A 16,450-nucleotide genomic window follows, 5' to 3' on the forward strand; every position below is an offset into this window, starting at 1 on the left:
CTTGACATAGGGTCCACGATCCCACCCCACCCAGTCTGTTGCAGTACCACATGACGGTGGTGTTGTCTGTGAACATCTGCACCACTTTCCCTTGGACAGAGGGAAGGAATGCCGTCAGTGCAAGTCGGATTGCCCGAAGCTCCTCGTTTGATATGGAGCTTGGACTCTGCCGGAGACCAGAGGCCTCTGATCTCTGCCTCTCCCATGTGGCCCCCCCAGCCCAGGAGGGATGCGTCTGTCACCACTGTGTGCTCCGACTGGGGAAGGGAGAGGGATCTGCCTTGGACCCAATGTTGGTTTGTGAGCCACCACTGCAGCTGCTGAGCAGTGTCCTCCGAGATCTGGACGTAATCGGACAGGTTCACCTGATGCTGCGCTCACTGGAACTTCAGGTCCCTCTGCAGAGCCCGCATATGCCATCTGTTATGGGTGATCAGCAGGATACAGGAGGCCATGAGGCCCAGCAGCCTCAGGGTCATCCTGACCAAAACCCAGGATAGAGTCCGAAAGATCGGAATCATAGCCTGAATATCCTGGGATTGCCATTCGGGAGCATAGGCCCGAAACTGCGTCGTGTCCAGAACCGCTCTGATGAAGAGGAGCTTCTGAGAGGGAACCAGGTGCGACTTTGGCACATTGATGGTGAACCCCAGCAAATGCAGGAGGTCAGCCGTAGTCTGGAGGTGGGAAACGACTGTCTGGGGTGATCCCACCTACAACAGCCAGTCGTCGAGATAGGTGAAGACTGAAAACACCCTGATCTGCACAGATGAGCTGCAACCACCGCCATCACTTTCGTGAACACCAGAGGGGCGCTGGTAAGGCCAAAGGGGATCATGGTAAACTGAAAATGCTCGTAGCCTACCGTGAACCGCAGGTAATGCCTGTGGGCCGGTACGACGGGAATGTGAAATATGCGTCCTGCAAGTCCAGCGCTACCAGCCAGTCTCCAGGGTCAAGAGCAGACAAGACCTGAGCCAGAGTTAGCATCTTGAACTTCTTCAGGAGAAAGCGGTGTCGTCCCTGAGGTCTAAGATACGACGCAGGCCCTTGTCCTTCTTGGGCACCAGAAAGTAGTGGGAACAGCAGCCACGTCCTACTTCTGGCGCAAGAACGAGCTCGATGGCCCCCTTGGCCAAGAGGGCCGCGACTTCCTGTTAAAAGTGCCAAGTGATCCCCGACATGCAGTGGTTTTGGGGTGGCATGGCTGGAGGGGTAGTCTCGAAGGGGAGGGAGTAGCCCCTCCGGACTATGTCTAAAACCCACCTGTTCGAAGTGATGGTGCACCAGTGGGGAAGGTGATGGTGAATCCTGCCGCCCACTGGTGTTTGATTGGCCTGAAAGACCGGACTGGGTAGTAGGGGCCGGGGTAGAAGTGGACTAACCAGCCCGCTGGCCCCCTGAACCGCATATGCGGTTCCCGCGTCCATGGCTGCTGCGGCCTGTGGCTCTGATGCGAACATGCTATGGCGCCCCTTCCGTTGCAACGAAAGGAGCAAAAAGCAGAAGGCGGAGGAGGGTGAGTGGCCGACAGGCCCAAAGACTTGGCCGTAGACCGTGAGTCCTTAAAACGCTCCAACGCACTATCTTCCTCGGTGCCAAAAAGGCGAAAGCAATCAAAGGGCATGTCTATCAGGGTGTTCTTGACATCCCCCGAGAAGCCAGTAGTCCTCAGCCAGGCATGGTGGCGTAGCGCCACCATCATGGAAATCACTCTGCCCAACGAGTCGGCAGTGTCAAGGCCACATCGCATCATGAACTTGGCTGCATCTCTCCCTTCAGCAATAGCTTTCGAGAGCACTGTCCGCGCCTCCTCTGGACACGGTGGCAGCACTTGCGCCACCATATCCCACACAGAGTGGGAGTAACGGCCCAAGAGGCATGCGGTGTTCACAGACCGCAGCCCTGAACTGGCAGAAGAAAAAATCTTCCCAAATTGTTAGTCTCTTGGATTCCCTATCTGGGGGTGCGGTAGGGAATGCGCTTTGGGACATTGAGGCTTGGACAACCAAGCTCTCAGGGGTCAGGTGATGGGAGAGGAAAAGGGGGTCGTCCGGGGCTAGGCGATGGCGTCGGGCCACGTTCCTATTCACAGGAGACCCTGTGTTGGGCCTGGACCAGGTGCCCAAAAGAACGTCAGAAAGTGCCTCATTGAAAGGCAGCAGTGGCTCCGCAGAGGTAGCCGCCGGCTGAAGAACTTCTGTCAGGAGGTTAGTCCTGACGGCCACGGTAGGGAGTTGGAGGTTGAGGGCCTCCGCCGCCCTACGCAACACCACTGCATAACTTCCACCCTCCTCCATAGCCACGCTAGGAGGAGTGAGCATGCCACGGTCAGGGGAGGCGTCGAGACCACTGGCATCCCCCACTTCCTCTGCCCAGTCCGGGTCATACCCCTCCCAATCCTCTCCTTCCTCCTCAGGCTGATGTACAGGCCGAAAATAAGTAGGCCGGACATAGAGGTAGAAATGCCCCATCGGCATCGAGCGACGCCGTTCCGGATCCGTGTCCATGTCGGGGCTAAAACTGGGGGCAGCGTCGTCCGGTGCCCTGGGTGGGGGTCGACGTCGGTGGAGGTGTAACAGGGTCAAACTGCGTCGACCGTGATCCAGGACTGGATCCTTGGGGGCCATGCGGAACAGACAGCGATGCCGGAGCGGCTAACAGTGACGGTCAAGGACCCCCAATCGGGCCTGCGGGGCCCGAAGGAGCGCCGGAGGGTCCCGACGACCCGAAGAGACGGGCCATGGCTGACAAAGTCCTGCAGCTGGGCTGGAGACGCCGACAGACCCGGAAAGGGCGGGTAGGCTTACAGCGACACCGTAGGCTCCGCCGCAGCTGCGGGGGAGACACCGCCCGCACCCTCAGCCGCGACGGGAGGTCGTTGAGCGATGCCGCTTCTTCGACTTATGCTTCGTCTTACCTGACCCAGAGTGCGAAGACTTCGATCCAGAAGAACGATGGTAATGGCTCCGCGACCGGTCCCTCGACCTCCAACGGGACTAGGACCTTGAGCGGCACGGAGCCAACTGCAAGACCTCCAGCAACTTTCGGGACCGCTCCCGCAAAGACTTCGGCACCATGGCCCGGCAGTCAGGGCACGACTTGAGGTCTGGTCGCCCCACAGGCAGTAGAGACACACGCGGTGCGGGTCCATCACCGACATCATCCGATGACATTTCCCGCAACCCGGCATCCCTACGACACCAGGAGTCATTCGACTTGAAAAAAAATCGAGACAAAAAGCCTCAAAAACACAGTAAAAAAACTACTTGGGGTACTACTCCCTCCGGACCTGCGCTTGCTGGAGCGGAAAAAGAAAACTGACGTCAACGCGTGAGGGCGGCGTCTAAGTAGCTGCCACAACGTCATCTCGGTGACCAAAGACGCCAACGACAGACACGGAGCCGCACGACGCCACCTTCTGACACGCAGGGGTACTTTCCGGATCCAGTCTGATACCTGGGGGTAATTCTAAGGTAAGGATTCTATCACTATGTGTTTCTTTCAGATGAGCAATGCTCTTTTAGGATTTACACAGTGGACTCTCTCTTCCTACTTCGAGATAAGAGGAGGCATAAAGACTGCTATAAATGTACTGGCCTGATTGTCATGGAAAAGAGTAACCACTTTTGAGTCCTCAAAACAAACTGATCAGGGAAGAAAGTGGTATTAAGGTGGATTTACACAGTGAGTCAGAGGGTCGCTTGTTGACCGTGAATCAGGTAATGGGGTTGGCTCTTTCCTAGGGGATTCTTAGCTTCACACGCACATACAGGTTGGGTACACTTAGGTAGGGTCCGCACTGTAAGAGTATGCTTGATTATCGTCATGTTTATATGCCTGCATATATTCACTTTAACACCATGGTAGGATTCTACCTTCTATTTACTCTATTGGTACTTGTAATCTTTTACATTTGATTCTATCTAATGATTGTCACAGCAAACATATTTTATACTAGAATGACGCGGGTTCAATAAATGTTTATTGAAAATGTCCCAAACGTTTATTCTGTGTATACCCGAGACTAAGTGAGCACAATTGACTGAGCGAAAATTACTGTACTGTTACCACAGCCCCTGAAGTGTCAAGGGTTGTCATGTTCAATGGTTGCCAGAAACGAATCGCTCCTTGGTATGGTTCTACTGTAAAACACAGGTAGCGTGTGTGGATTTGCAGGACAAGGATATGACAATAAGCGTGCTGCTGGTCCACCACCACCATCCAGTCTTGAGGGTACAGGGCAGACAGGGACTGGATTACGCAAGCATCTTGAATTTGTTCTTCTGCAGGAAGGTGTTGAGGGGGCGAAGATCTGAAATAGGACAAAGGTCTCAGTCTTCTTTGGCACAAAGAAGTAGCAGGAGGAACAACCAGTTCCTACTGCCGAGGCCAGAACCCTCTCTATGGCCCCTTTGACCATAAGATGGAGTGATGATCCTCTGTCAGTCAACTTGATGGTGGGGAAGGTGCAGCGGAGTAGAAAAAAAAAGAGAAGGGAATAGCTCTGGCAGACACTTTACAGGAACCCCTTTCTGCCATGATGGCCTGACACCCATGGAGGAAATATCAGACAGTGAATGTGTGTCGCAAATGACAAAATAAAGCAGTTTTGTGGTTGTGGCAGCTGGAGGGACAGAGAATTGAGCTGCATGTTGTACCTGCTTGACTCGTACCCACAGCCACGACAGGGCTCAAAAGGCTGATATGCGGAAGAAAGGGCCTGAGTTGACAGAGGTGAAATCTCTAACAGCCTTAGGACGTCAAAATTGCTGGTGGTATTGCATTGTGGGGTCAGACAGGCAAGGAATGTTCCGTGACTAGGCTCTCTTTAAAGCGTCCCAAGGATGAATCTGCTTTAGCAACAAAAAGGCGACATCTGTCAAAGGGAATTTTAACTAAGGATGCCTAGACATTGCCAGACAAATCTGTGTCCAGCCTGGTGACAGAGAACCATACTGGTGCCCATGTCATGTCCTAGGCAATCCGTCATCTCCAGTCCTGAGCATATCACAAATTGTGCCAAATCGCAGCTGTCATGAATAGCCTATGTGAGAAATGCCCTAAAGATCACCCGAACAGCCAGTAACCCTTGAGCCACCATATTACAAAGGGCATGGGAATAACATTCAAGTAGACAGCTGGCATGAACTAAATTAGAGCTAGGCTTGTGAAGAAAATTATTTTGCCAAAAGTCTCTATTTGTTTGGACTCACTGCTGTAAGGAGTGGTGTGAAAAGCATTTGGATTAACCCTGTTCATAGACAGACCACCACACTCTCTGGAGTGGGATACTGTGCTAGGAAGGCTGAATGCAAGATGAAGGGTGAAGGCGACGAGCGAACGTCCTTTAACAGGTGGCTCTGAACAAGGTTTAGCCCAGGTGCCCAAAAGCGTGTCATTAAGCGCCCTGTTAAATGTTAACAGGGACTATGGGCTGTATATTCTCATATGGAGTCTATGGCGTCTGCATTGGTGTCGATGTGACTGGGACCACCACAGGAAATGGTGCCGCAGTGGCTTGGGAGTAGGTGCTTAACTCTTTATTTTTATTTAAACCATTTTTATTGAGCAGAGGAAAGGATACAGTACATTAATAAATAGATAGCTGGGTCCAATGTAAAAACATAGCAATACAGTATGTTTGATGCAATTTAAATGTAGTCCACCCCCACTTCCCCCCAGCAATGATAAACTGACAGGACTGTAAGGCAGCAAACAGTTCCAAGGCTCACAATCCCATACAAAAGGAGTCTCAACCCTTTAGGTGACCTGTTATGAAGACCGTGTGGTGTTCGCATCAGGGTGGGAGTGTGTCATCAGGGCCTGCTACCTCAAGCATGGAACGCCGTTCCCTCCGAAATTCAATGGTGGGGGACACACAAAGGTCTCCTCTATATTTATTCCATCTCCCCCACTTGTGGTCCTACTTTTTGGGGCATCCCCTGTGTTTGAAGACCACTTTCTTGGCAATCATTGTCCTATCCATGTCTTTCGCCCACTCTTCGGCTCGGAACCTCCTCAGCCCCCCATTTCTGCGCAATATTTTGTTTCCCAAGAGTCATCCAACTAAAGCCCATGCCTGTTCTGCTTGCGTCAGATCAGTGGCATCCCATATGTTAAGTAGACAGAGCTGGGAGGTAGCCTTCAAGGATTTGCCACAAGCACTCTCCAACTGCTTGGTGATGGCACCCCAATACGTTTGGATCTTGGGGCATTCCCACAATATATGAAAGAAAGTGCCCGGCTGATTCAAACCGCTAAAGAACAGAGGGTCTGGAAGTTTTCGCATTTTAAACAATGTTCTAGCGTCAAAATAAACACGGTGCAGGATTTTTAGTTGTACCAATTGTAGGCGCAAGGGAATGGCCACCTCTCTAGGGGACACCAGTGCATCTCGCCAGTCCTCGTCATCGATTTCCCCCAAATCCCCCCCCCCCCCCCCCAGCGCTGGCGCAGTTGGGTCATAGGGTCCGGCCAGTTGTTTAGCAGCTTTTTATATGTGAGGGATATGGCATTCAAAGGCATCGGGTCGAGTAGCAGCCTATCCTCCAGCGGGGTGGATGCGGCCAAAAGGCCTTCTTTGGGTAGGGCAGCAGCTATCACGTGGCTGATCTGTAAGTATCTGTAAGCCTCAGTTCGAGCTAAATGGTATTTGGTCTGTATATACTCAAATGTTGCCAGTTTACCTTTCACCCACATGTCGCCCACCACCGAGATCCCAATCATGTGCCACTTGTCAAATCCCGGGCAAGGATAAAGTTGGCCTAACATGTCAGGTTCCCAGAGTGGGGTGGCCTAGGTGAGCGTGTTGCCCCAGCCCCATTTCCTGTTAACTCCATGCCAGATCTCGACTTTGCGAGCCGTGGGTCCCGTAGGTGCTTAACTCTTATGTGGGTCCAAGGTGGGACCTGCCGGGATAAGTCAACATTTAACTTGCAATGCCACTAATTACATACTATGGTATTACTTGAAAATTAAATATTTCAATTGGGTATTAGTAAATTTTACCATCAGAGCACATTCGCTGAGCCATGAGCACTAGTGCCCCAGAGAGCAGAGAAACAAAATAGCAATACCAGTCAATAAAAAACAAATAAGGCTTATCACACAAGAGAATTTTTTTTTCCATTGGAGTTTTAGGCTTTCATGAAAACAAAGGCTGTTCTCACAATCTTGAGAAGGCAATTGGAGCAGAATTACCTGTTTATTAACTTGCTCCAACAATAAGGGAATTTGGTTAATAAACTATTGTGAGAAAGTGGCTCTATATATACTGTTCCCAAATAGGTACAGGGTATACAGAGTCCACAGTCCCCAGGAGGTTTGGCAGAGGCTAAAGTTAGATATAACCTTACTCTCTAAAGTGGTAGCTTGGTCGAGCAGTAAGGCAGAATCAGAGGACAGTGTAAAGCATTTGTTGCACACACTCAGTCAGCAAATGGTCTCACACACTCAATAACTGAACTCTAGGCCAATGGTTTATATATAAGAAAATATATGCTTGTTTTATTTTAGAACCAACAATAGGTATTCAAATATACTCTCTCAGAATGAGATGCTTTATATAAATACTTTTTCAATATGCAATTGGCTTTTGTAGAAAGTTACAAGTGGTTGCAATAGGCAACACAATTTTAAACACAATAATGCATTGAGTTCAATGGAAGTTTCAAGTTATTTGCAATAGATTACTTTTAGGATTACTTTTGTGATTCCAGGACTGGATACTAGATTCAGTCCTGGGACAGTACTGAGAAACAAGGTATAAAAGTCGACTTAGTTACTGTTATGATTTTTAGACAATATTTTGCTATTTTAAAAGTTGACACTTAGAAAATATTTCATAGAAAACCGTCAATGATTCCCTATGGAAGAAAATTCAAGTTGCAGGTATAGTATGTTCTCGTTACTTTTGTAATCCAGTACTGCGTGCCTAGACTCAGTAATAGGATTTAAAGTTTGCAGAAATCGACACTTAAACGAAATTTCACAGAAAAACAGTCAATGGTTTCCTATGGAAGAAAATTGGGTTACTGGTAAGTACGGTTGTAAATATTTTTCAGTCATTGCTGGGCACCAAGATCCAGCACTGGGAGCTCACCCAATAGCAGGTGAGTATTTTCGTTTTCGTTACTCGGCTGACAGAGCTCACAGAGACGGCATGCCTTTGAAGCTTCCCCCTGCCCATCCTGGGGGAGGAGATCTAGCACCTCGAACAAGATGTGCATTGTTGCAGGCCCAGGAAAGCAGGGGCTGTCCTACCCAGGGGTCCAGCAACATGTCTGCTGTGTGACAGCCTAGGCAGCCTCTCAGACCAGAAACGGATTGTAGGTTAGGTTTCAGGGGGCATCTCTAAGATGCCCTCTGAGGTGCTTGGTACATTAAATCCCACACTGGCATCAGTGTGGGTTTAATGTGCTGAGAAGTTTGATACCAAACTTCTCAGTCTTCAGTGTTGCCATTATGGTGTGAAGTTAGTGTTTGACGAGCTCTCAGCACCATGTACTCTTAAATGGCGGCACTGTACTTACAGTGCCCAGGAATGGACCTGGGTACTGTAGGGGCACAGGGCTCCTGCTCCTGTGCCCACACCACTGGCATAGGGCACCCAGCTAGAGGGGTGGCTGTTGTATGCCAGGGCAGTGTAGGTGGTGGGCATGGCACACAGGGATGTGTGCCATGTCGACTCTTTGTTTTGTCCTGTACCCAGACACTCAGCCTGCAAGGGCAGTGTGTGTGTGTGTGTGTGTTAGGGTACAGGGCCTCTAAGGGTGGCACAATGAGGGCTGCAGCCCTTAGAGGCCTTCCCTGGTCACAAGGCCCAGGGTACCTAGGGTACCATTTACCAGGGGCTGACATTTGGCCAGGGATTGCCAATTTGGGTTTTAGGTTTTTAGGGAAGGAACATAGGCCCTGGGCACCTGATTGGCAGGAGTCCAGGGCACACTCAGTCAAAGTACATTCAGCAATTCAGCAAAAAGTGGGGGCATACCATGCAAGAAAGATGGCACTTTCTCACAACTATTCTCAAGTCTACGAGGCCTTTTCATAAAACACAGGAGTAGTGGGTCATGGTGAGGGAAGTTGCAAATATCACTTTCTCTGGAAATAACTTTTTTCTAGTAAATTACCATTTATTTAAGCTCAGGCTAGATTCTGGTTACTACACACAGACAACACTTAACCCCGACAAGACATTACAAATTAGGCCTGATCTGATCTTTTAAGTGCTGGAATAGCCTGGAGATAAGAGACTTCACACATATAATCTGCTGTAAATGTGTCAATCCTTCACAGCAATGTATTGGGTTGTACGCTAAAGATATTTTTGCAATACACCACACCTTGATCGGTCTTGGTCCTATTGAAGCATTAGACATCCTTACCATAATGACAGGTCGCAAACTGATTTGTTCCCAATAGCATCACAGTGGTTCTGAGTGAGGTCTACTCAGATCACAGTTTACACATGGTGGTCATGGTTATGGTTTACAACTAGTGCTGTTAATATCACTTTGAAACAACTGGATGTCATTTCTCTAAAGTGGGCCTTATGGGACAAGCCTGATAAATATTAACAGATGGTCCAACCTTCATGACGTCCCGACTTTTTATCACAGATTTGTCACCTCTAGAATGACATGTCTGTGTATGGTTGCATTTATGGCACTGTCAGTGCATAATCAGTGTTCAATTCCTGCGGCATTGCTGCTCCTTTGGCTAGGAGTCAATCTTTTTCCTTAACCTTTGCTTTTACTCTATCTTTTCTTTACAATATGCATTTCTCTTGATACTTGCCATCCTGCAAATTGTTTTAATTTTATATGCACTCATGGATCGGCATGCGGACGTTATATTTCTTTTATTTCTTTAAATCGTTTTTTCCATGATTTGGACAATTCTGATAATGATATTGATCTTGCTTTATAAGATGCTAATGGATATACACATTTTTGTTTTTTTAAAGTTGCTTCCAAGATCAATGGTAACCAAGTATTTGTAGGTTTATTTTCATACTTACCTTGCACAAATAAATATGATATTTAAAACAAAAAAGCGGTCACCTATGCACACAGTGAAGCCGGCACCTGTGCTCATAGACCAACAGCCTACCATGAACCCATATGCAGATCTGTTTATGCACAGTTATGTTTATACACACAGTGTTAGACCTAATGCTTGTATAGACAGGAGGCAGAGATAGATGGACAAACGTGAATGTAGAGTTCTGGCAAGTTTGCTTGTACTTCAGTTTGCAAACAGGTTTTCAAGTTTCCACTGTTGATACAAAATATACACTAGTGTTTTATGCCGACAATGTCACTTACTTTTAGTTTTGCTGCTAGAAAAGAAAGTGCATGCATTTAGCAATACTGCAGATGACTATGCATATCTGTTACATTCTTAGTAATTATCACTCAGCTCCGTTTTCAATCACTCCACTGTCCTGTGATTTTGATTCCTTGAATACAGAAGGTCCCCAAACAAACAATCTTTTAAAAGGACCACGGGGTATTTATCTTGCTAAGTCATACTGAAAAGAATGATTTATTACGCTCAGACAGACTGGGATATACGTTACATGGGCTATTACTAAAAATGCCTTGCTTGTAAATTGTTTACAGTTGGTCCTTCATTTGTAACCATACCACCACTGCCACATTATTTCTGTCCAAAAACTAAACTAATTTCCAGAAACATGACTGCACCATATCTTTCACTTAGCCAATTGCAAATACAGCAAGTACACACCACGCATCCAAGTCTTATTCTTGCATCATGAAACGACGTGGCATAAATGAATACCACTGACAGCACTGATTGGGCCACACACAAAAAAAATACTTGGAAAAATATTGTCTCATCCAAGCTTGTAGGCCAAAATCAGAAGCTAATGTTGTGAAACAATCTCTTATGAGGTTTAAAGAAGAAAAATAGCTACGAGAGTCATGTCTTTACAGACCATGACACGCATTTCTGTAAAAAAAAAAAAAAAACATTGAACAATAAATCATCGACATGATGTCAAGCATACGTTGAGACCTCATGCAGAATAACAATACATTTTACACTTAACACATCACAATGATATAACTTAACCCTGCTACCAACAAGTTGATAAACGACAAAATGTTAAACTTACCATGCATTATAATGCCTAGGATTAACACGGATTGCATTTCTAAAACAAGCTAAGGCCTTATCAAGCTCCTCCGTTAATACAAATTCATGCCCCAGCAGAGTGAAGGCATAGGCATAACTCGGATCCACTTGAATGGCCCTCTGGAAAAACTTTATTGCGATGTCATGTTCTCGTTGCAAACTGAAACAATTTCCAGACGCGCACCAAGCCTGGCAAAAACAAAATTGTAATTTGTTTAGCTTAAAAGTAAGGCTTCCAGTTTTATGATATTTCATTTAAGACTTGTCTGCATTGTGTTATGGAATATGCCACTTACCAGTATGCATCTGTTCTTGGCATGTAGAGCTGCAGATCTATACACTGTGCATAGATCGCCATCTGGTGTTGGGCCCGGATGATTGCAGTTTGTTTTTCCTCTTGGAAAGTCTTTGGAAGTCACGAAGTTGGTGACTCCTCCCTTGGTTCGTATTGCACATGGGCTTCGGCTCCATCCTCTAGCTTGTTGCTTAGTTTGCACATCTACACAGTAATGTTTTGTGAAAGTGTGCGGTGTTGAACATGTTGCTGCTTTGCAGATGTCATCTAGTGGTATGTTTCCTAGAAAAGCCATAGAAGCCCCTATCTTCCTTGTAGAGTGGGCTTTAGGGGGAACAGATAGCGTTAGTTTTGCTTTGTGGTAGCAAATCTGTATGCATTTTACAATCCACCTATCTATCCCTGTTTTAGAAATAGGGTTGCCTTTATGTGGTGGAGAGAAAGAGACAAATAGCTGTTTGGTTTTTCTGAAACGTTGTTTTCTTTGGATGTAGTAAAGTAAGGCCCTTTTAACATCCAGTGTGTGTAAAGCCCTTTCCGCAACGGTTTGCAGTTGTGAGAAAAAGACTGGTAATTCTACCGACTGGTTTAGATGGAAGGGAGAAATGACTGGGTAGAAATTTTGGGTTGGTGCTGAGTACAACCTTGTTCTGATGCATTTGAAGAAAAGGTTCCTGTATGGTGAGCGCTTGTATTTCACTAACCCTTCTAAGGGAAGTGATGGCCACTAGGAATGCTGTTTTCCATGTGAGAAAATGCAGCTCACATTTATGTAATGGTTCGAAAGGGGGTCCCATTAGCCTTGTGAGAACTATATTCAAGTTCCAGACAAATGAGGGTGGTACCCTGGGTGGAATTACTCTTTTGAGGCCTTCCATAAAGGCTTTGATGGCAGGCACCCTGAAAAGTGATAGGTGCTGCCTGTTCTGTAAGTAGGCAGCAATTGCTGCGAGGTGTAACCGAATGGATGTATATGCTAGGTTACACCTTTGTAGATGGAGCAAGTAACATATGATGTGCTGTATGGACGCATTTAGAGGATTGATTGTGTTGTTGTGGCAGTAAACAACAAATCTTTTCCACTTTGCAGCATAGCATGCCCTAGTAGTAGGGCATCTGGCTTCCCTGATAATATTCATGCTATCAGGGGGAAGGTTAAGGTATCCGAATTCTAGGACCTCAGGAGCCAGATCGCAAGGTTGAGCTGTGCTGGGTCCGGGTGCCTGATCGCTCCATGGTTCTGGGTTAGGAGGCATGGTGAGAGGTGTATCTTTTGGTGTAGTACTACCGAGAGTTCCAGCAGTGTGGTGTACCACGGTTGTCTGGCCCATGTTGGAGCCACTAGGATCAGTGTTAGGGAATGCTGTTGTAGCTTTCGCACCACTAATGGAATTAGTGGGAGAGGTGGAAAAGCGTATGCAAATTTGTTTGACCAGTTCATCCACATCGCATTGCCTTTGGACAATGGGTGTGGATATCTGGCGGCGAAGCTTGGGCATTTTTTGTTTTCGTGGGTGGCGAATAGGTCTATGTGTGGATGCCCCCACTTCTGAAAGAACGGGTGAAGAACCTGTGGGTGAATTTCCCATTCGTGAATCTGTTGCGTTTGTCTGCTGAGCAGATCTGCCACGGTGTTTTGGACTCCTGGGACATGTTGGGCCAGGAGAAAGATTTTCTGTGGAATTGCCCATCTCCATATGCTCTGTGCTAATTGAGAGAGCTGTGGAGAGTGTGTGCCCCCCTGTTTTTGAATGTAGTACATGGCAGTCATGTTGTCTGTGCGAATGAGGACTGCCTTGCCTGAAATCTGCGTCTGGAAGGATTTTATGGCTAGGAAGATTGCCAGTAACTCCAAATGGTTGATGTGGAGTAACTTCTGTTGCGGTGTCCATGTCCCCTGTACTGTGAGGTGTAACAGATGAGCTCCCCAGCCGGAGAGCGATGCGTCTGTTGTCAGGATTATTTGTGGAACCGGGTCCAGGAACGGTCGACCTCTGGAAAGGTTTGTGGTGTTCCACCACTGCAGAGAGCGATGGGTGCGACCGTCTACCAACACCAGATCTGTCAGTTGCCCCTGGGCCTGGTTCCACTGGCACGCTAAACACTCTTGGAGTGGACGCATCTGGAGTCTTGCATGGGGCACTATGAAAATGCAAGAGGCCATCATCCCTATCAGTTGCATAAACACTCTTGCTGGGAGAGAGTGTTGAAATATGAATTTCTGACGCAGAGCCTGTATGTTTGCAATCCTGGCAGGATTGGGATAGGCTATGGCTTTTGAGGCGTCTATGGTAGCACCGAGGTATTGTTTTGTGTGTGATGGTACCAGGTGGGACTTTTTGTGGTTCACTGTGAAGCCTAGCTGGTGAAGCAGTTGGATTGTAGCGGCGGTGTGTTGCACACATTGTTCGTAGGACGTTGCTTTTATTAGCCAGTCGTCCAAGTATGGGAAGACGTGAATGTGCTGTCTTCTGAGGTGTGCAGCCACTACTGCTAGGCACTTGGTGAATACCCTTGGTGCTGTTACCCCGAACGGGAGCACCTTGAACTGGTAGTTTTGCCCGTCCTCCACAAATCTGAGGTACTTTCTGTGAGCCTGGTGTACTGGGATGTGAAAGTATGCGTCTTTCAAGTCCAGAGTGGTGAGGAAGTCGTTCTGGGAGAGGAGTGGAAGAACCTGTTGAAGGGTTACCATGTGAAAATGGTCTGAATGTATAAGTATTTAGAGGTCTGAGATCTAGGATAGGTCGTAGAGTCTCGTCTCTTTGGAATCAGAAAGTACAGGGAGTAGACCCCTAAATTTTGTTGATTGATGGGGACCTGCACTATCGCTTGTTTTTGCAGGAGGGAGATTACCTCCTGTTTTAGTAATGTAGCATGTTCTTGAGACATAGGGCGTTGCCTGGGTGGAATGTTTGGGGGGGGGGGGGGGGGGGGGGGGGTAGATGTTAATTCTAGGCAATACCCTGAATGAATAATTTGGGCCACCCATCTGTCTGAGGCGATTGTCTCCCAGACGTGAAGGAAATGTTGTATTCTGCCCCCGACCGGAGTGGAATGGCCTGGAGGGAGCAGGGGAAAGTCATTGGGTAGGTGGTGTGGCAGAGCGGGCGGTATTTGTCTTGCCTCTGCCTTTATTATTATTACCTCTGTATCCGCCTCTTTGATAACCCTTTGTGAAGGTAAATTGAGGAGGGGATTTGTAGGACGTGGATGCACTATCCGAGGAGTAGCCTCTGCCCGTGCCCCGAAAGGAAGAGCGGCGAAAGGAGCGCCTAGAGTGTGTGACTGTAGGGCTACCATGGATTTCGCCGTGTCAGTATCTTTTTTCATCTTCGAGCGCTTCATCAACTTTTGGGCCAAATAGATGATCTTGGTCGAATGGGTGGTTCAATATAGAGGCTTGTACCTCCGGTTTAAAACCTGAGACTCTGAGCCAGGCATGGCGACGGAGAAGGACACTGGTGTTTATGGCCCTGGAGGCTGTATCTGCTGCATCTAGGGCACAGCGTATAGAGGTACAAGTTATTGTTTTTCCCTCTTGGATCAGTTCATTAGCCCTATTCCTGTATTTTTCAGGGAGATGGTGCATGATGGTCTCTAACTCATCATAATGCGCCCTGTCGTATCTGGCCAATAGCATTTGCGTGTTGGCGATACGCCATATATTGGCGGCTTGTGACGCAGTGCGCTTCCCTGACGCGTCTAGGAGCTTGGACTCTTTGTCAGGTGGTGGTGCTTCGCCTGACACATGAGAACTTGAGCGCTTTCTAGCTGTAGATACCACTAGGGAATCCAATGGTGCAGGGCCTTTAATGTATGAAGGGTCTGTGGGGGCGGCTTTGTATTTTTTCTCTATACGGGAGTTTAGGACCCTGGCCCTGACTGGGTCTTTAAAAACCTCCGGTGCATGTTTGATTACTCCCTTTAACATAGGTAGAATGGCAGTAGACCGATGTGCATTATCGAAGGTGTCTAGGAGAAAATCTTCCTCCACTGGGTCAGTATGTAACTCCACCCCGTGGTAATGTGCCGCCCTTTGTAGTAGGTGATGAAAGCCTAAGGAATCTTCAGGTGGGGATGGCCTAGATGGGTAAAGGTCATCCTGTGGGACATCTGGGATGTCCGGATTGTTATAGTCGTCCCATGGGTCTGGAGATCCAGTAGGGGTGGGGTCTTGTGGCACATCTGCTGGATCATAATAAGGGTCTCCTAGATCATCTGGGACTGGAGACAAGGTTGGAGAACGATGAGGCAGGGGTGAAGAAGGTGGAGGTGGGGAGGGTGGAGGAGGTGGGGAATGCACTCTGAAAGGGGAGGTAGCAGTGCCCTTCCTCTTTGGAGGTGGAGCTGGTTTGTCCAAGTGTCCTTTTTTTGAAGACAGTGTCAAATGTCCAGTTTTTGAATCCTTGGTAAGTGTCTTTTGCAGAGGATCCGGTGTGAAAAGTTCTTGCGACACTGGTTGTTCGGTCGGCGCCAAAGTTTTCGGGGCCGACGGCTTTTTAGGTTTGTCTAAGCCGTGCTTCTTTGGGACCTCCGATTTTTTGGTCTGTGCCGAAGAAGGTTTCGGCACGGGAGTGTTGGTGCCGAGGGCCTTGTGATGTTTGGTCGGCACCGGAAGGGTAGGTTTCGACACCGAAGGCTTTGGTGCTGGGTTCGGTGTGGAGGTGGAGGCCGATCTTTTCTTCGGTGCCGAAGGGTGTTTTTCAGTACCGCTGGTAGGCTGGCTCGAGCCCAAGCTGCCGGAGGGCTTAATAGGCTTCTTTACCTGGCCCGAAGGTGGGGTGTGAGAAGCAGTATCCTTGGTCTTGCCTAGGCACGAATGCGAAAGTGTGACCGAAGCCGGGGTGATGTCCTCCACATCTGAGTCGTCGGCCTCGGAAGCACTGACAAGGTAGTCGTCCTCTTCTTCGATGTTCTGCTGTCCCGGAGCTTCGACGTCGTCCACTAAGATGTCGACTGGAGCGGAGGTCGAGGAGTGCGCCATGT

At 48.2% G+C, this 16,450-nt stretch overlaps 1 protein-coding gene across 6 annotated transcripts in view; it reads right to left on the reverse strand.

Moving 5' to 3' along the window:
• CDC27 (cell division cycle 27) overlaps positions 1–16,450 on the reverse strand; it is a 1,680,535-nt gene that overhangs the window by 585,207 nt on the left and 1,078,878 nt on the right. For all 6 annotated transcript variants that reach the window (XM_085650282.1, XM_085650285.1, XM_085650283.1 and 3 more), the window contains one exon: positions 11,147–11,355. In XM_085650282.1, the coding sequence (XP_085506408.1) occupies positions 11,147–11,355 (209 nt within the window). The remainder of the gene's footprint in view (positions 1–11,146; positions 11,356–16,450) is intronic.

This window comes from Triturus cristatus, chromosome 1_1 (genome assembly GCF_964204655.1).
Source record: "Triturus cristatus chromosome 1_1, aTriCri1.1, whole genome shotgun sequence".
Taxonomy (NCBI): Eukaryota; Metazoa; Chordata; class Amphibia; order Caudata; family Salamandridae; genus Triturus; species Triturus cristatus.